The 21,724-nt window shown below is 36.9% G+C and overlaps 1 protein-coding gene across 1 annotated transcript in view; it reads right to left on the bottom strand.

The window, feature by feature from the left end:
* Positions 1–21,724, bottom strand: part of Nmt (N-myristoyl transferase) — a 128,084-nt gene that overhangs the window by 52,628 nt on the left and 53,732 nt on the right. The window contains exons 3-4 of the mRNA XM_090383529.1: positions 16,577–16,724; positions 1,579–1,703 (exon numbers count right to left, since the gene is read on the bottom strand). Of these exons, the coding sequence (XP_090239655.1) occupies positions 1,579–1,703; positions 16,577–16,724 (273 nt within the window). The remainder of the gene's footprint in view (positions 1–1,578; positions 1,704–16,576; positions 16,725–21,724) is intronic.

The raw sequence follows: 21,724 nt of genomic DNA, 5'->3' as shown, positions 1-21,724 counted from the left end.
ATTAGTGCTAAAAATAAGAGGTATAAAAAGGTATTAAAATGGACTACAATTGAAAAGCTTTTGGAACTGCTAAGAACCATTAAATATGTAAATCTTCTTGCTTTAAATTTAAATATGAAAGGCATACATTCAAATTTACCATCGAATCAAATTAAAATTAAACCCTTCTCACCACATAAATACTGGGCAAAATTCTTCATGTATTAATTGTAAGTAATAATTACAAAAAATTCCAATAATGATACTGTTTTGAATACACTTTTGGATTTTTTGGTTGTAATATTGTATTTTATTCTTATATAATAATAATTGAATAATTCAAAATTATCTAAATGTTTTTTTGTTTCTGTATTACCAATCTGATTAGAATCTCTTTTCTTAGACTTAAAAACTACCAAGATGGGTTTGAAATGGTGTCATACCTATGCAAGATTATTGAGTTAATTGGAATTCTTTTGTAATTATTACTTAGAACCAAAAAAAAAAAAAAAAAAAAGAATTTTGCTCAATTTAAATGGCATTTCTGATGCTAACAGGACTTTAAGAGACCTGCAAAACTTGTTATATGCAGATGATATTGTGCTTTTAAATGGTAACTTACAAGTTCTTCAAGAAATCTAAATAAATTAGATAAAGGTTATAGAGAATTTGGCATGAAAATCAGTTAAACAAAAACAAAAGTTATGAATGTTAAAAGAGAGAAAGAAAATTTAGATTATATACTAAATAACCAAAAACTGAAAAAAGTTAATAATTCTGTGTATTTAGGAGCAGCTTTTGATGAAGAAAAGACAAGAAAATAAACAGCAGAATAAATAAAGCAAGAAGTATAAGAAACCAGTTAGGCAAATTCATTTGGAGATTACATAAATTACTCAAAAACACCATTGACAGAGATTTTTTTTTTTTTTTTTTTAAACTACAACCCACTTTGGCATCTCTCATATTGTGAAATCAATTCACAACTGGGTTGTCAGCTTTTATACCATTGGGGTACCTACCACTCACCGATGAGGAGCCAAAGAGCTCTGAAATGCCAGTCTGCATGGTGATGCTCAATGCGAATAAGTAACAATAGTCTTCTCTACTGGGGAAGTGTTACTTATTCAAGGTATAATGAGATAGGTAACTTGTGAGGGAATTCACAATACGTATAAGATGTTATATAATGTTGGTTTACTGTGTATAAAAATTATGCTAATGCACAAACTTATATGACAGCAAACTCTTCCCTGCAGTCTGCTTTTTTAGCCCTAAATCCTACACATTAAAAATATCATATAATTATAATCAAATTTAAATTTTAAATCAGAAAACTGTTTTATCATAATTGGTTAAATTTTCAAATGTCTGACCTAGAAGAAGGGATTTCACGGAAAGAGAGTAGTTAAGTTGCTGAGGCAGTTGAGTTAATGCCAGTTAAAATAAGGTCCATTGTGTCCATGTATCTGTAATAGTTATGAGGCATGAATTCATAATATTTCAATACATATGATGGAAACTACAGAAAGTTTCCATCATATGAAATTTTACTTCTAAGTAAACTAGTTCTTTAAAAATCACAATTAGAATACTAACCACCAATGGATCATTAATATCCAGGGTATCCCATTTAAATCCTTGAGGAAGAGAATATGGTTCTTTTCTGATTTCATCATTTAGCTTATCGTCTTCAATTGCTTCATTTGTTGTCACTTTCTCTTCTAAAGAATTAACAAATTTACAGAGTGCACAACAAATACATGACAAAACAATATATTACAATGGACAGTTCATAAACATACATCTTCATTAACTAATAAATCTATAATAACATGGTAAATTATATAGTAATTCTTTTATTGGCACACACACTGATCATAAAACAGCAAAATGGCAATAATCCGAATGGCTAGATTCTGATCAATGCTTATAATTCCTATATATTCAAGTTTATTTACTGCTGGTAAATGTTATTCACAGCTGATAACACTAAAGATCTCTTAATCCTGATTATTATTCGATTTTCTCAGTATGTAAACTAGGCCTGACGTAGCCGAGTGGTCAGGAGTGAAAGTGCATAGCATGCATTCCTTGAGTGGACCACGGTTCAAGCCCATGACCACTAAATACGATAAATATTTGTATTGACAATTTATTGTAAACTCTACTGACTTGGCTGTCATGCCGGAGTATAAACAGAAAATTTATTTATTTATTTATTTATTTAGTGAAAATCTGGAAGAGCAGGTGGAATTCTCATTCTGCTGAAATACTCACTGAAAATTATTCAAATTGTTAATTTGGACTCCTTTGAAGCAATAACTATTAAATTTCAATCTGCATTTTATGCCAGTTGATGAGTATTATTAATGCTCATTTTCTGTCAGTCTCATATAAAGATTATCATCTTCAGTTTATATTACAATTCATACTAATGTTACATTCTTAACATTTATATGTGGTGACTTAAGCATTCCTCTATCTGCTTCTACTCACCTTGGAGCTAAGTTACTTGCCTGGTTTTTGCTATTAGGGTTTTTCTAGACAGTTCATTTCCTCATTATACAAGATCAAATTTCTGATCTTTTGCAAATACTAATTTCAATGTCTGTTCTCTTTTACACTATAATTATCTTACAGTATATAATCAGATCCACATTGCAATGGCAGACACGAGGCAAAAGTTCATTCCATCCTTGTGTTCTTAAGGACTGAATCCTTTTCTCTGCATGCATTCTCCCTTAAACAGCTGAAGAGTGATATATGTCTCAAAATTTTAACAATGTTCCTTTGGGATAAGCTTTGTGACAGTTCGACTATTTTAACTATGTGACTTTTTTTTTTTTTCCTTTCTTTCTTTTTTTTTTTTTTTTTTTTTTGTATTGCCAAGAAATAGGACTTCGGGAATTTCTAGATTATCAAACTGTTCCGAACTCTAGTTGGATATGCAGCTGAGTTAAACTTTAAAAATGAATTAAGAAACACTGCAATATAAAGTTAAATTTGACTTCCTGTGAAAATATTTAAAAATATAGGAGTCAGAGGCATATAGTTTCCTATAATTAGAACTAAAATAAACTTTTCTTTATTCAGAGTTAGCCAAGACAAAAAAAAGAATAATAACAATACTAATTCTTCAAAAATTTTAATTTAATTCTTTTTCCATTCTTCCTTTCCTTAATCTTAGCACTTGGACTTTGATCTTAGGACATTAATGGCCATGTACTTTGATGGGTTGTTGGTAAGAAAAATAAGAAAAAGAGCAAGAGTGTTTTGGGTGTAAAGTTCAGTTTTCTGGTAGGTAAATGAACAAAATGTGAGGTAATTAGAAATTACAAAAACCTCAGTATCTCGACCAGCTGGAACCATATAACCAGAACATTGAAGCTAGCTACAGTTGGGTATATTAAAATCTAATTACTTGGAAGAGAAGGGTCAATGTGATTGTTCATTATTATGTTAATGAATTGATAGACACTACACTATTATATCATGTGGTAGGTTAAGCAATTTAATATCGAAATTATACAATTTTAAAGGAATTGAACCACCAAATGGTTCAATTTGGTGAATGCCAAACACAAACTATTTATGGCTACACTTCAGGAACTTACTCCTGTTCTTTGCTGCCTTTCTTTCACTTTCCTATTCCAAAGGTGTTTTTCCTTCTGCTTGGAAATTTGCTCATATCCAGCCAGTTCCTAAAAAGGGTGACAAATCCCTCCCATCAAATTATTGTCCCATTGCAATTACTTCTACTCTTTCTAAATTAATGGAGAAATCAATTAACCGCCAACTCAAACTACTTAGAAATCTTCCACCTGATCAACAATCGCCAGTATGGATTCCATCAGCGTCAATCCACTGGTGATATTCTGGCTTATGTTACCCATTTATGGACAAATTCAATGGAAAAGTTCAGTGAAACACAAGCAGTTACTCTTGACATCTCAAAGGCTTTCAATCGTGTTTGGCATAAAGGTCTTCTAAACAAGCTTCCATCTTACTGTTTGCCAACTGTTTTTTGTAACTGATAATCCAGTTTTCTTTCTGATCGTTCACTGAGGGTGATGGTAGATGGCTCTCTGTCTTCTAACTTCTCCACTAATGCTGGTTTCCCCAAGGTTCAATTCATTCCCCCACTTTTTCTTCTTTTATATTAATGACCTTCTTCCATTGACTGGAAATCCTATCCATAGTTTTGCCGATGGTAGCACATTGCATTCCACTTTCAATTTTGAGAAACCTTGCCCTGCTCAATCAGCTTCAACTTCTTGAATATCTGCTACCAATACCTTAAATGCCAATCTCCAGTGGGGCAAAGACAACTTAGTTGATTTCAATCCTTCTAAAACTCAGTCTTGTCTTATATCTCGCAAAAAGGATTCTTCTGCTCCTATGCTTATCTTTCTTTGGTGACACTCCGATTTCTAGGCAAGATGATATATCTCTTTTGGGGATTACCCTGACTTCTAATCTCTCCTGGCACAAGAACATTACAAATATTGCTTCCTCTGAATCAAAAAAACTTGGTTTTTTCTTTCGCTCTTGGCAATACTTTTCTTCCAAACTGCTGTTCACTCTGTACAAATAGCAAATTTGCCCTACCATGGAATATTGGTCCCACATCTGGGACAAAACCTCACTCAGGCTTCTAGATTCCATTGAGAAGAGGGCAGTTAGGTTAATTAATGACTCATCTCTAACAGAGTCTCTCCACTCGCTGTCTCATAGACATACTGTTTCTGCTGCATGCCTTTTCTACAGATACTTCCATGGGCACTGTTCTTCTGAATTGGCTTCTATAATTCCAGCTCTCTCTTTCAAAACAGTCCGAACACGTGCCGCCACCAGCCAACATCCATTTACTGTCCAACTTCAAACCAACTTTTCATCTTCCTCGTTTATTCATTCAACTGCCATTTTCTGGAACAACCTTCCTTCACATGTATTTCCTGAAAATTGTAATCTACAGAAGTTCAAGTCGAATGTCAACAAATATCTTCTTTCATCTTCTCAACCTCCAACCCAAGAACGTTACTAAGTACTATAGGTTCTAATACCTCTCATGTTTCGGGTTTTATAAAAAAAAAAAATAATAATAAATAATAATAATAAAGATAGGTGAAAAATCACTAGAGTTACTCTCTAAATTAGTTGGAAGGGCTTACCTGTTTATGTGAACTGGGCATACATTAAACTCAATAAGAAAAATTCTCACACTGTTAGAAAAGTTCTCCGAATAAAATCAAGTTTCAGAGAAAGGAAGTCAAAGAGTTCCAAGTGATTAGCATTATTAGAGGCATATGATGCAAGAGAGCAAGCTTATATAGCATCAGCCAAAAAAAAAAAAAAAAAACTTCCCATATCATCCTCCATTCACTCCAAATACTTGTCTAGTTCTGTCTTGAACTTATTTAAGTTGTTGACCACCACAGATGGAAACAACAGATGGAAACTTGTTCCAACAATCAACCACCCGTTTGTTAAATGCAAATTTCCAAACATCTATTCTACAATTGTCTTTCCTCAATTTGAATTTATGTCCCCTTTGGTGAGTAATATGAGCAACAGGAAGAATCCCATCAGCACTGAGCCGACTCAAACCATTCAAGGCCTTACCAGGGGCTCACATCTGGTGAGTATGGGATTCACATACCCAGGGTCCTGAGCTGGATATCATCATTCTTCTCTTCTCTTCTTGGTGATTCCCTACTACTTTTGTCTCTCTCTCAGGGTAATATGGGAATTTTTTGGCTTGTGCAGCATAAGCCTCAGGCTTCCTTGCACCATATAGCTAATAATAATAATAATTAATAATACATCAATCGAATCACCTCTCAGGTGCCTAATCTCCAGATGCTGCAATTTGCAGAACTTAAACCTTTCTTGGTAACAGCAACCTTTTGTTGCATTCACTAGTCTCATTTCCCTTCTCTGTACTCATTCCAGCAGCTCTACATCCTTCTAAAAATGAGGCCTCCCGACCTGTATGCAGTAATCAAGGTGTGGCCTGACCACTACCTTATACAAGTGGATAATCACCTCCTTATCCCTGCTAGCAAACTTTCTGTATATCATTGACAAGACACCAAAAGCTACCTTTGCGGCCTATCTGCACTGCTCAGAAAACTTCATATTTGACTGCAAAATTATCTCCAGGTCTTTTTCATTCTCCACTACACTGAGTGTAGTACCACACAGTTGGTATGTTACTCTGGGATTACTACTACCCAATATGCAGTACTTTACATTTGTCAATGTTAAACTTCAGTTGCCACCTCTCATCTCAGCCCATCTGCTCAGCGTTTCTAGATCCTGTTGCAATAGGGTACTGTCATTAACAACCTTGACAACCTTTGTATCATCTGCAAACTTGGACATTAACCCTGATATGCCTTCATCAATATCAGTGATAAATACAGAAAACAACAATGGGCCCAAAACCAAACCCTAAAGGACCCCACCAATAACACTAGTCCTCGAAGAATAGTGTCCATTGATTACTACTCTCTGTCTTCTCCCAGTCAACCATCCCTTTATCCATGCCATTAATACCATACTGCTCCAATTTGCACAGTAGTCTTCCATGTGCAATAGTATCAAAAGCTTTCCTAAAATCCAAGTATATGATATCAAAATCATTTTTTGCATCCAGTTCCTTTGTGACCACATTATAGTATCCAATCAAACTGGTCAGACAAGACTTCCCCTTAACAAACCCATTCTGTGTCTGAACTATAACTGCAGTCTTGTCTAGATGATTCTGCAGTACTTCTTTATCCAGTGACTCCATTATTCTCCCGGAAGAGAAGTTAAACTAATAGGTCTGTAATTGCTTGTTTCACCCTTTAATCCCTCTTTGTGAATTGGGGACACATTTGCACATCTCTAGTCTGCAGGGACCTCCCTTGAATCCAAGGATGCTCACTGCAGCAGCAGCATGTTCAAGAGGCAACCAGAGAGGGTAATACTCTTGATCTGGTTATCAGCAGTGATCATTCGTGTATTAAGAATTTGCAGATAAAGGAACTACTAGGTGGCAGTGATCGCAGTGTACTGATGTGAGATTTACTTAAAGATATAATTACCATCAGGGGTAAAGGAAAGGGTTTTTGATTCCGTAAAGGTGAGTACAGTGGTCTCAGACAGTTTTTAAATTCTGTACAGCGGGATCAACTGGCAATGTTAAACACAGTAAATTCTAAGTGGGAAGCATTCAAGGAATTAATCGTTGATGCTACTAAAAGTTTCATACCTATTAAGTGGCAGGACCTGCCAGAGTACAATTGACTCAATGGTAACACCCGGCTAGCCTCCACGTGGCGAGGTATGGGCAACGTCTGGTCCCATTAGGGGCCTGGCGGCCAATAAGCCGCATAAACAATGGGCACAACATATAACACTACTCATGACCCACACACTTCTAAATCTCTGGCTTTGACAGGGTACTGTCACTGATACATAGAACATTCGCGGAGATGGGAGAAATCCCAGGAGCCGCTAGACCCTCAATATACCTCATACCTATTAAGAAATATTGTTCAAGGTTTAGGCCTAAATGGTTATCAAATGAACTAATGAGACTCGTGACAGAGAAAAAAAATGCATAGGATGCATATAAATTATCAAGCGACTCAGAAGCCTAGGCAAATATAAGCTGTTGTTTGTTGTTTGGTTTTTAGGAGCATTAGCAACTAAGGCCATATTGCTCCGGGAATATGCGGTGGTCATTCGCTGACCTTTCCGCATCCTCCGTATTTGGTGGTGACGGGCTCGAACCCCGGTCTAATCAAGAAGCGTGTGCTACGCACTGTTGCTCCTTCCCACCTGGCTACGGAGGCGCCGCAGATATAAGCAGTCTGTAATCAGGTCACAAAGGAGGTTAGGCAGGCGAAGGCAGATTACGAGAAATCTTTGGCAAAAGATGCTAAGAAAAACAGCAAGGATTTCTTTACTTATATAAACTCTAAAAGGAAGGGGATGAATCTGATTGGTCCACTTGATATCAATGGTTCGAGTGTTGATGATCCTGCTCAGATAGCAAACAAACTGAATGAGTATTTTGCATCTACATTCACACCTGAGGAGTTATTAAGGTTTGAAAATGGCAGAAGGTTATCAAATTGTAGCAGGGTGCTTAATGATTTTGTAATAACTGAGAGCAAAGTGGAGGAAAAATTGTTGAAGTTCAACATAAGAAAGGCATCTGGGGTGGATGGGATCTATCCAGTTATATTAAAGCAGGTGGCAAAGCAACTAAGCAAACTTAACCATAATTATGAGAGCATCCTCGGACTCAGGGGAGGCCCCACGGACTGGAGATGTGCAAATGTACCCCCAATTCACAAAGGGGGATCGAAGGGTGACACGAGTAATTACAGACCAGTTAGTTTAACTTCTGTTCTGGGTAAAATAATGGAGTCACTGGTTAAAGATGCATTGCAGGATCATCTAGACAAGACTGCAGCAATAATTCAGACACAGCATGGGTTTGTTAAGGGAAAGTCTTGTCTGACAAATTCGATAGGATATTATGATGTGGTTATAAAGGAACTGGATGCAAAAAATAATTTTGATATCATATATTTGGATTTGAGGAAAGCTTTTGACACTTTTGCGCATGGAAGACTACTGTACAAATTGGAGCAGAATGGTATTAAGGGCAAGTTGCTACAATGGATAAAAGGATGGTTGAGCGGGAGAATACAGAGGCTGGTAATCAATGGGTGCTGTTCTTCGTGGACTAATGTTATTAGTGGAGTCCCACAGGGTTCGGTGTTGGGTCCACTGTTGTTTTGTATATTTATCAATGATATTGATGAAGATATATCATGCTTAGTGTCGAAGAGTGCAGATGATACAAAGGTTGGCAGGGTTGTTAATGACAGTAAGAGCAGTGTGCTACTGCAACAGGATCTAGAAAATTTGGGCAGATGGGCTAAGAAGTGGCAACTGAAGTTTAACCTTAACAAATGCAAAGTACTGCATATGGGTAGAAATAACCCCAGAGAAACATACCAACTGTGTGGTACTACACTTAACAAAAAATGAAAAAGACCTTGGAGTAATTGTGCAGTCAGATATGAAGTTTTCTGAAGCAATGCAGAGAGGCTGCCAGGGCAGGTCATGGGATTTTGTCAATGATATATAGGAATTTTGCTAGCAGGGAAAACGAGGTGATTGTCCCTCTGTATAAGGCAATGGTCAGGCCATGCCTTGAGTACTGCGTACAGGTCTGGAGTCCTCATTTTAGGAAGGATGTAGATTTGCTTGAGCGTGTACAGAGAAGGGGAACAAGATTGGTGAGGGGAATGAAGGGATCCTCTTACCAAGAGAGGCTTAAGTTCTGCAAATTGCAGGCGCCTCCGTAGCCAGGTGTGAAGGAGCAGCAGTGCGTAGCGCACGCTTCTTGATTAGACCGGAGTTCGAGCCTGTCACCACCAAATACGGAGGACGCGGAAAGGTCAGGGAATGACCACCGCATATCCCAGAGCAATATGGCCTTAGTCGCTAATGCTCCTGAAAACCAAATAACAACAATCTGCAAATTGCAGTGGCTAGAGACTAGGCACCTGTGCAGTGATCTGATTGAGATGTATAAAGCCTTGAATGGGTTGAGCCGCTGAATTCTGATGGGATCCTTCCACTTGTTCAGATTACGAACCTAAGGGGGCATAAATTCAAACTAAGGAAAGACAGATGTAGAATAGATGTGCGGAAATTTGCCTTTAGCCAGTGGGTAGTTAATTGCTGGAACAAACTTCCATCTGTCATTGTGGAAGTTGATAGGTTAAATAAATTTAAGGAGGAACTGGACAGGCATTTGGAGGGAATGGTGTGATTTTTTTTTTGCCTGATGCTGCATAAGCTCATACACTTGCTTTCTTGCATCACATGCCACTACTACTACATAGTTATGGCTAAGGGATTGCTTACTTCCTTTGCTGCCTCCTTTAATATAACTGGTTATCTCCCATCCACCTCAGGTGCCTTTCTTATGTTCAACTTCAACAATTTCTCCTCCTCTTCACTATCATTTATTTTAAAATCTTTTAGCTGTCTGCTAGAGTGTGATAAGCTTTTCGCCTGCACTTCCCTACAGACTTCCTCATGTGTGAAAGTAGATGCAAAATACTCATTCAGTTTGTAAGCTACCTCAGCAGGATCATCAACAATCGACATCAAGGGGACCAATCTGATTCATCCCCTTCCTTCTAGAGTTTACATAAGTAAAAAAGTATTTGAAGTTTTTTTGCATCCTTTGCCAAAGATTTCTCATAATCTGCCTTTGCTTGCCTAACCTCGTTTGTGACTTGATTACAGACTAGCATCTCTGTCTTCTCTGGGCTTAAATGTACCATAGTTTTCTGTGTCACCTGAAAATTTATATGTATCCCAAGCATTTTTCTTCTCTGCCACGAGTCTCTATAGTTCATCTGACATCCATTTAGGTCGAAACCTTGAACGGTATTTCTTAGTTGGGAAAAAGGCCTAGTAGTTTCCAAGATTACTTCCTTGAATGCTTCCCATTTAGAATTTGCTGTTGGTAATATCATCAGTTGGCCCCATTGTACTGGATTTAAAAATTGCCTGAGACCAGTCACTTTTTATGAAAGCTAAAACCCTTCCCTTTACCTATGATGGTAGTTACATCTTTTGAGTAAATCCCACATTTTGAGTAAATCCCACACTTTATCTGCAGATTATTTGAATCTGCAGATAATCAGATCAACTATATTATTCCCCTCTAGTTGCCCCTCGAACATGCTGCCGTAGCAAACAATCATCCAATAAATCCACAAAAGCCTTGCTAGTGTGCGAGTGAGCAACCCACAAGTTCCAGTCAATATCAGGGAAATTAAAATCCCCCGTTGTAAGGCAATCTGATTTAGTGGTCCACTCTATTTCTCTGTACAGTTGTTCATTGTACACATCAGGGTCATTAGGCCTAAAACACACTCCTACGTCTCAAATTTTGCTTTCCCAGTGCTTATGTCACACCAAACTGACCCAACATTGCACTATGAGTCAACAGATGGGCTAGAAAGAGATTTTAACCCAGAAGGTATCAAAAAGAGGAGATTCCAAATTAGGAAGTCTTACCAGAGCAGGCATATGCACAAGTACCATCTTTTGAAGAAATTATGTAGAGTAGTCCCTTCAAAGCTACTTCTCAATGGAGTACCAACTGTTCATAACCCACTGGAATAACTACAAAAATTTCATCCACATATCTTTTCCAAACAGAAAGCATGATAATATATGGGTCTCCAGTTCTTCCAACAGAATTTATGTGAGACCTCACAACAGTACCCTATATTTGCTAAAACATAGTTTTACCGTTTAACCCTATGCTGCTAATATGGCATCTGATAGATGCCACTTTTTTTAAATCTTTCCTTTTTTTTAAATTTAGAAATGAAATCAAATCCTTGCTTTCAGGCACAATAGCAAATAGCAATAATTCATTATTAATAACAAAATAAGTCGATCCATCGATGTTAAAATTTGTTACAAAGATGCCTAATTCTATGAAGCACTGAAATTTTGAAAAGGATCACAGCTCCTTTTCCATATTATTAGTAATATTTCTGTATGGAAAACTGGGAAGGAAATGCTATGAAATCAGAATTAAAATTAGACCCATCACAGGGGCCAACAGAATATACACTGAGTGATAGTTCAGAGGCCAATCGATATGCTAATAGTCAGAACTGTGTTCTTCAAACCATTCCTGCACAACAAGTGTAAGATGGCTCGGAAAAATGTCATCCTGGAAGACACCATCACCATTGGGGAAAAGTATAACATAGCGGATTGTACAGTCAGCAAGCAGTTCACGATAGCGGAGATTAGTGATACGTTTTTCCACATGCACCAGGGGTCGAAATTCCTGCCAGTGAAACATGCCCCACACCATACAACTGCCTCCACTGGCCTGCACTTTTGATACCATGAATGATGGATGAAGAGCCTCGTGTTATTATTTGTTATCTGGTTTTTTTTTAGGAGCATTAGCAGCTAAGGCCATATTGGTACAGGGGGATATGCGGTGGTCATTCCCTGACCTTTCTGCCTCCTCCGTATTTGGTGGGCACGGACTCAAACCTCGGTCTAATCAAGAAGCTTGTGCTACGCACTGCTGCTCTTGCCCACCTGGCTACGGAGGCGCCGAGCCTCGTGTTGCTTATGCCAAATCCGTACACGACCATCCACGATGTGAGTAAATAATGTTACTCATCCAACCAGCACACCTTCCAGTCTTCTAACATCCAACTTGCATGCTCTCTGCACCAGGCGAGCCTTTTACGACGATGAACCTTGGTTAGAAAAGGATGCCATAGGGGTTATCTACTAGTATAGCCCATATGTGCGAGCGTAAGACGCATGGTCATGGCAGATATTCTTCTAGATTGGCCCATGTTGTATTGGATAGTCAACTCTTCAACAGTGCTGCACCTGTTAGCCTGTACGAGTCTTCAGACCTGCTGCTCACCTCTAACATCAAGACCTTTACAGTTGGGTGGTTGTTTGACCATTTTGATGCCAGTCCTGGTACACTTTAACTACGGCGGCTCTCCAATACCGCACCAGTTCAGCCGTTTAGGAAATCGAGGCACCACCTCGTCGAGCACCCACAATCTGTCCTTTATCAAAGTCCGATAAATCCTTCCTTTTATCCATCGCATTTGGAATTTTACTACGTACTGAACCACTGACACCTTATCTATGTATATATGTTGACTAATTCTGCACTCTCGTACTTCACATGGTCAATGAGTCGCATTCAGTTTTCATAGAGGTGGTCATAATTCAGTGATCACTCAGTGTATTTTGAATATTTGGTACCAATCTGCAATTTGTGTCAATTAATGTGAAAACATATTTTCATTTATGCCAATTTTTATAGGGAGAGGAGGAATGAGGACTGTGAAATCATAACCGAACCTGAAATTTTTCCAAGGACCAACAGAACATAGGTTAAAAATTTGGCGTCTTGACCCAATTTTTTAATTCTAAGAGTATTACACAAATTATACTGAAATATCCTTTCATTATATGAATAGATTTCTCTGGTCGGGGTGGGGGGGGAGAAAGGAAGGCCATGATCGATCTTAAAAGCTTTCCAGGGACCACTGAAATATGTTGAAAATGTGATATTGATTGAACTTTTTCTTATTAGACAATTTTCTTATTGTCTAAACATCCAATAACATATTTCCATTACAAATTAGACAACATACACAGTGCATTTCAGGAGTATTCTATTTTTTCTTAAAATTAATTGAATTTTTTTTTTGTTTTACTGTGATTAATTTGAAGTGAAAAGTAAATATAGTTATCTTCCTATCAATTAATTACTAAATTTATAACTTTATAGAACACAATAAAATTGTAGTGTTTTATGTTCTCAGCACTTAGCAATCCAGTTTAATTATAACTATAATATTAATTGTATCCTCTCTCTATATACATATATATATGTTCTCAAGCAATACAACGTTCACAAGTCCTACATATAAAACTACATTTAATCTATGAATTTCATCTTTATTTCCATACAAATGGTATCAAAAAGAAAAATAACAATTTCCACATTTCTATACGTCCAATTTTAATTAAATTTGACACAGGTCAACAAATCTTTCTATATAAACCAAATATAAAATTTCATGAAAATCCATCCACTGAGAGTCCCTCTATTACATGTGAGTGGATGGACACAGACAAGGCGAAGACAATAGGCAATTATGCATATAGTTAATGTACCTAAAAATGATGAAACATTTTAGTAAATAAACTATCTTAAAAAACATATTGTTTAATTTAAAATACAAAAGGCTCTCGATTTTCCGGGATAGATGGTAAAAAAAAATTCCCGGATAATCAATTTTCCAGTTAATCCAAAAATACGGTAAGTCCCCAACTTTTGTAAGAGATATGTTCCAGAACTTCTTACATAAGTCGAGTTTTACATAACTTGGAAATGACTAATAAAATATTACTACTATATCCCTGATATGACAAAATTACAAAAACCACATAATATCCTCAGAAGAATGAAGAAAAGTTATATATTTTTAATTAATTCAATTAAAAACCTTATCTGGGGACAGCAGTGAAGTAGCCGGAGTTGTAAATAAGAAAAGAAAACATAAAAGGAAGAAAAAAGGCATGTTACTGTACTGTAAAAACTGATATGTATTTCGTAGCCTTGGTTATTATGGATGACTTCATTGGTGCCGATCGTTTCACTGCTTCTCATCTTCTGTCTTTCTCCTTTATTGTGTTCACTATTGCCACTGACAAATCTGAATTCCGCACAATACTTGTTAATGTTTGGCCATTTTCATACATCCTTATTATTTTAATTTTCTGATCCAACTTGATCGTTTTCCTTTTCTTGATAGATTTAATAGAACCGCTGTCACTTATTCTCTTAGTCAGCAACATGATAACAGTCAAAATTAAATTTTCTGAAAAGAACTTCACAGGGTTAAGGCAAAATCTCACTATTATCACTCCAGGGGCACTCACATTTTACTAAAGCACATTTCTGGAGGTCACTACCACATAAAGCAATAAAAACAATTTGCACTTTCCAGGTTATTGGGTTTTTCTGTTGGTGCAATTCATTATAAACAGGTAATAAACTCGATCTTATTGCATTTGCAATAATGCCGATAGCTGGAATTCAGTGGGTTTTTACGTTATTATAGTAAAATGTGTCCCCTTCACTGAAACTTCAGTCATATAAAAAATATATAAATAACGTTAACGTTAGTCTGAAGCTAAGTCAGGGAGTTACTGTATCAAAAAATGTTCAGCAACCTATGTAAAAAGTATGGCGATAGATAAAAAAAAAAAAAAAACTTACCATGCACTACTCGCACGTCCAATATGATGCTTCCCTTTATTTTTTACAATGTTGAATTTAAATCTAATAGCTTCCCTTTATTTTTTACAATGTTGCATATTGTTTGGTCACCAACATTATGATTCTTCAGAGATTTAATGGATGCACTGTTTTAAAACATTTGAATAATTTCGAGTTTTTGTTTAATTGAAAGCACAACTCTTGCATTTGCACATCATTTCTGCGAAAAAAAAAAAGTTACAATAAAAAAAAATAAAAGTTCCAACATCGCTGACATAAATAATGAAACAAAATTTGTCCTTTTGCGGTGCAACAGAACACAACAATCGACGCTAGGCACTAAAAAAAACTAAACATTTGGTCTCTCTCTTTTTTTTTTTTTTTTTTTTTTTTTGAACAGTGGGTATGAAGACAGTGGAGGTTGCAAGGTAACAGGTACACTAATCTCCCAATGACGACTTATAATGCTACTTTTTGTAGCTTATTTACGACTTGCAAAACATCTGTTTATACCTATTCTAGTTATTACTTTAATTTTACGATTTTTGGGTTTTTTTTGTTTTTTTTTGTTTTTTTTTTTTTGGAGTCTTGAAGTGTCCCGGTTAATCCAATCCCAGTAAATCAAGAGTCTGCTGTAATTATGAATATGGTGACTAGAATTGCTTCATTAGCATAATAAATGACAACTGGGAAACAATTTGCCATCAAAGGTAAATTTTGATTGGTTTCTTATTTTTTTTACTGACCATAAGAATTAAAACATAAAACTGCTAAGCTAATTTTAAATCAGTTCACACACTTCAATTTATAAAAATTTATTATTTAAAGTTTTCACTATATGTGATCTACAATTTCTTTATCTGCACATATATAACTATTGAATTTCCACCTACACTATTACTAAAGTGGTCTGACAACACTTTTTTTTTTGCTGTTATTATATTTCACCAAGCAGCATAAATAGAGCACAACACAAAAAGAAATAAGAATTTTATCTTATTGTGCAAAATAAGAATAATTTTATGTAGATCAAAATTGTTGTACAAAATGAAACGGTAATGTCATTAATACACAAAAAGAATTCTGAAAGTGTTCAAAAATATGCTTACAGTCTTCCCTGCATTAATGGCATGATATTGACTGGATTCCACTTCCATTTCTACATACAATTTGTACTACAACTACCAGTCCGATTTGCTGAACCACTCCAATGTAAATGTCCATATTTTTCTGAGATTTTTGAGCCTTTTATTTTATTCTTAAAAATGGATAACAGGTACCCAGGTAATGAGTTTCAGAAATGAAGGGAATGTGGATAGCACTTAGTGATAGCAGATTGACAGTTATAATGATTAATAGTTATAATGAGCACTATCACATACTTTATATTATGACTGATAGTTGACTCATAAGATCAAGAAAGTAATCTCCTATGATATTGCTATTTCTATGGGAAAACCAGAATCAACAGTATACCTTTTCTAGGAACATAACTGGCCCTAAGTCCAAGGACTGCATGTAGTTTATTACAAACACTTTAATGGCAGAAATGGTAAAATAAGAATAAAAAAAAAAGGGGGCAATTCACATAAATATAAATATTTTCTTATTAAAAAAAAATGTACTGACAATTATAAAAATATTCACATTAAATTAAAGAAAAACTGAAGGTTTAAAATATAATAAATAAATAAAAATTAAAATCACATTCACCTAGCTTTGGAACTGGCTGTGTATCCCAAAACTCATAATGCTTCCTAATAGCTTCTTCATGAGTTTTTGCTGGACCTTGATGAACCATGTTTAGGTTCAAAATTTCCATGGCCCTCTTAATTTCTTGAAGCTTGCTTAGGGATAACCCCTGTAAATTTATAAATTAATATAAATTATAAATTAAAATCAATTCCATTAGAATTAATTTGAAGATTTTTATCTGTAAATATACCATTTATCATACATCCAATGTAATTCAAAAATGGAATTCAATATTACCAAAGATGCTTTACACAAAAATTAAAGGGTTGTAACTGTCATCAAGTTATACAACCTTGAATTAATATTATGTAATTTCCATTAATAACACTGATTTTTGCCATTGTTTCTAAAATACACTCACACATACGCACTGGCTAAACTTCTTGTTAAGGATTCCAGTTTTACACAGTATTTCATTTAAACTATGTATTCGCTATCAGCTCAAAGAATTAGCATAAAGTGTTAGTTGTCTGACAGCACCAGGAGTTTCCCCCACGCAAATCATACTGGATAAATACCTTAACAAACCATTGAAGGTGTGAAGAGCAGAATATTCACATTGGCAAATTATGACTATGTGCAAACACCTTGTACTTAGTTTATGGTACATTTCAAGATTCCATTAAGCGGATATTGCAATCCCTTTCTGCATAAGTGAAATTCAGATTTGTCCAAATGTTATTTCATTTGGCTTATCACTATTCATCAACCTCAGAGAATGTGGTTCATCTAACATGAGAAATGACCACGGTTGCCTTTATTCAAGGTGGATGCTAGAACTGCAAGTGTCACATTTGCATCTTACCATGCACAAGAGATTAAACTGCTTCAACATGGAGATAGGCAGACTTGAACTTGAATGTTATCATCAGTGTGTTGTCAGACTACTTTAGTAATCAGTGTTGTCAGACTACTTTAGTAATCAGTGTTGTCAGACTACTTTAGTAATAATGTAGGTGGAAATTCAATAGTTACGAATGTGCAGATAAAGAAATTGTAGATCACATATAGTGGAAATTTTAAATAATAATTTTTTATAAATTGAAGTGTGTGAACTGATTTAAAATTAAGGATCGGGAACGGAGTAGCCTTGTTCGGGCGAAGTTTTTACTGCTCCTGGAAATAGAAGTTTTTTCTGTTTTATTGGCTTAAATTGGCATATTAACTTATTTTCTAGAGTAGCTTTATATTCCTAGTTATGATACTTAGTTTAAAGTTTAAATTAGATAGAGATTTTGCAGGTTATTACTTAGTATCGGTAAGGGTATCCAATCCACGTGTTACAAGTTTTGCAGCTCATCTGAACGAGACGTTTTTCAGCCATATTTAGCTGCTTTATTGACCGATTGTTATATAAAATTATTTTCTACAGGGTGTCTCAAAAATATTAGTACAAACGTTTAGGGGAGGTAGGTAACATCTAAAGGAATGTGAATCGCACAGGAACCCATAACCGAAAACATCACCGTAAGTCGGTACACAGTGCTGTTCATCAGTTCGCGAGAGGGAAAATTTCTGGTTTACTCATTCAAGCAGTAGTCGCCGCAAGAAGAGCGTGCATCGATATACGAACTGTGAGCTGGCAGACATGCACCTAGTGTATCGATTAGCAGAGGGCCCACACGGTGTGCACCCTCATGCGGCACAACATTGCTTCGCAATAAATGTGTGAGCAGGTATGGTCAGTGACTGCTTAGTCAGCCTATACCTGTTATCATCCCGCATGAACTCCGCTAAATGTCAGATCTTTCTTGAACAAGTTCTACCAGGGTTACTTGACAATGTTCCAGCAAATGTGAGATGCATCATTTGGTTTCAACATGACAGGGCACCTGCCCATTATGGAAGATGTGTTCGTGACCATTTGAACAGGCATTTTGGTCGTCGATGGATTGGCCGTTGTGGACCCATTGCCTGGCCCCCACGCTAACCTGATTTATCGAGCCTTGATTTCTTTCTGTGGGGGCCCTCAAATCTATCGTGTATGAATCGCCTGTGAAGATGGAAATAGATCTCGTGGTGAGACTCGTCTGCACTGCTGCTACTGTCAAAGAAACTCCAGGTGTGTTCGACCGTGTCCGCCATTCCATGCTGCGTTGGTGTCACGCATGCATCGCATCTCATAGTGAACCTTCGAGCATCCATCTCGTACTCCATTGTTAATATTATGTCAAATAAATGTTTGCCACTAATTACTGTCTTGTGTCATTTCTGCTTCTTGTGCCTCTGCTACTACTTTCCCGTGATGTTTCCGGTTATGGGTTCCTATGCGATTCACATTCCTTTAGATGTTACCTACTCCCCTAAACGTTTGTACCAATATTTTTGAGACACCCTGTATAAGTAGTTTATAGACCTAGTCAAGGTCCTTGGTTTATTCTGAATTGAGACAGCAAGATTTTGGAAGTTAATTAATACTTAAGTGTCCGTAGATTTACTGTTCGTAACTTGCCACCATTGTTATACAATACAACGTTATATCCCGAACTAGACAGCGTTAGATTAGTATAGTATATTATATAATATTGTCAATTAATCAGTAAAATCTATTAATATTGTTAAACTTCATTGTCAATTAAATTGTACATTTTAAATACAATATAATGACTTAGATTTTACAAACATAACATAATTAATTAATACATAACTTGGAAGTTATATAAGCGGAACTCGTAGATAATACTCGATACTGAAAAATATATATAGATATATAGTGTTATAACTGTGTTGGGATACAAGTTTAGGGTTATAATTTTGTACGGAAATTGAAATTTTATTGAAATTAAATCGAAATCATTACTCAGACCAGAGCAGCAAAGCAAAAGGCTCAAGCTAATGGGAGTGCTGTGGCTCAGGGGAGAACTGGGGGGGCAGCTGCCCTCTGAATCACAGCCTTTTAAAATGCATTGCTTGCTTGATGTTTGTGGAGCAATAGGGTACGGGACATGATATTGCCATGGGGGACTTCTTTGAGTGTGCGCAATGTAAGGAGTGTAAGGAAATCAGGCAACAACTCAGCGTTGTTATGGGCCTATATGAGCTTGAAGGACAGGGTGGATGCCCTCAAAGGATCTAAATTGAGGGGCCCATCAAGCTCTCAGCTGCCCAACATCAATGCCAGAGCTTGCACTTGATCATCACGCAACACAGCGGCAAACCCCAATGCAGAATGCACTGGTCTCACAGGAACTAGTAGTTGCTGGTGACTCTATTGTCAGGGAAACGGGGAACACTGTATGTAAAAAGGATAGGTGGAACAGGACCAGTATGTCTGCCAGGGGCAAAGGTTGATGACGTTGTAGAGCAGATATCATCTTTTAAGGGCACAAAAGGTGATATTGTTGTAAACGTTGGCACTAATGATATTAAAAGCAGGAGACCGGCAGAATTACTTAACAAGTACAGGTCACTGTTGAAAAAAAAGACACGACAGGAGGGAGTATATGATGAGAGCCTTGTCGATCAATTCGGCCTTAGAAAGATTGTGCAAGGCTCAAGGGGTAGAATTTTTTTCAGCCTGGTTTGTACTTGTTAACAGGAGAGACTGCTTCTACAGGGATGGTATACACTTAAATAGAAAGGGTGCAAGAATATTTGCTGATGGTATTGAGGCACTGTTATGTGGGTCAGAAAATTACTATCTTAGGGGGGGGGATACAAGGACTAATAGATTAACAGTAGCCACTGGCAGAGATGAAAGTGATTCTTGCACTGCTTCTATTGGAATGAGCAGCAGTCTGGAAAACAAGATGCAGGGTATTTCAGAGACTGCTGGGAGTCATTGCGGTACAAGTAAACACATGGGTTGTGTTAGGGTAGCTAAGAATAGGAACAGGTGCATGTATACTTGCGTGTACACCAATGCAAGGAGTTTGGTAAATAAATTTGATGAATTTGAGGTATTACTCAAAACATCAAAGGCAGATATAGTTGGGATATCAGAGATGTGGTGTCACACAGATATAAGGAATGCAGAACTGGAACAATGTGTACAGAAAGGATAGACAGAATAGGAAGGGAGGAGGAGTTATGCTATTAGTTAAGAAAAATAAAATCCAAGGAAGTGAGGCCAGTCAACATCGCTGGACAGTGCAGTGTCAAGTCAGTTTGGTGTGATATAAGCATTGGGAGATCAAAATTGAGAGTAGGAGTGTGCTATAGGCCTAATGACTCTGATGAGTATAATAAGAAACTGTACAGGGAAATAGAGTGGGCCAGTAAATCAGAGAGTCTTATAATGTGGGATTTTAATTTCTCAGATATTGACTGGAATTTGTGGGTTGGGCACTAACACACTAGCAAGGACACTGCAGGGAATAACTGTGATATTATACATTTGGATCTTAGAAAGGCTTTTGATACTGTTGTACATGGAAGACTGCTGCACAAATTGGAGCAGTGTGGCATTGGAGGCAAATTGCTGCTATGGATAAAGGGATGGTCGACGGGGAGAAGACGGAGAGTGGTAATAAATGGACACTGCTCGTCGTGGACTAATGTTATTAGTGGAGTCCCTCAGGGTTCAGTGTTGGGTCCATTGTTGTTTTCTGTATTTATAAATGATATTGATGATGGTATATCAAGCTTAATGTCCAAGTTTGCAGACGATACAAAGGTTGGCAGGGTTGTTAAGGACACTATTGACAGTATGCTGCTGCAACAGGATCCGGAAAGGTTGAGTAGATGGGCTGAGAGGTGGCAAATGAAGTTTAACATTGACAAATGTAAAGTACTACATATTGGAAACAGCAACCCCAGAGTAACGTATCAACTCTGTGGTACTACACTGACAGTGGTAGAGAATGAAAAGGTTGTTGTTGTTGTTGTTATTTGGTTTTTAGGAGCATTAGCAACTAAGGCCATATTGCTCCGGGATATGCGGTGGTCATTCCCTGACCTTTCCGCATTCTCCGTATTTGGTGGTGACGGGCTCGAACCCCGGTCTAATCAAGAAGCGTGTGCTATGCACTGCTGCTCCTTCCCACCTGGCTACGGAGGCGCGGGCGAGAATGAAAAGGACCTGGGGGGTAATTGTGCAGGCAGATAAGAAGTTTTCTGAGCAGTGCAGACGGGCTGCAAGAGTAGCTCATTGTGTCTTGTCAATGA

This window comes from Mastigoproctus giganteus, chromosome 10 (genome assembly GCF_048544385.1).
Source record: "Mastigoproctus giganteus isolate SK-2022 chromosome 10, ASM4854438v1, whole genome shotgun sequence".
In the NCBI taxonomy this organism is placed as follows: Eukaryota; Metazoa; Arthropoda; class Arachnida; order Uropygi; family Thelyphonidae; genus Mastigoproctus; species Mastigoproctus giganteus.
This window is presented reverse-complemented; position numbering and strand designations above follow the sequence as displayed.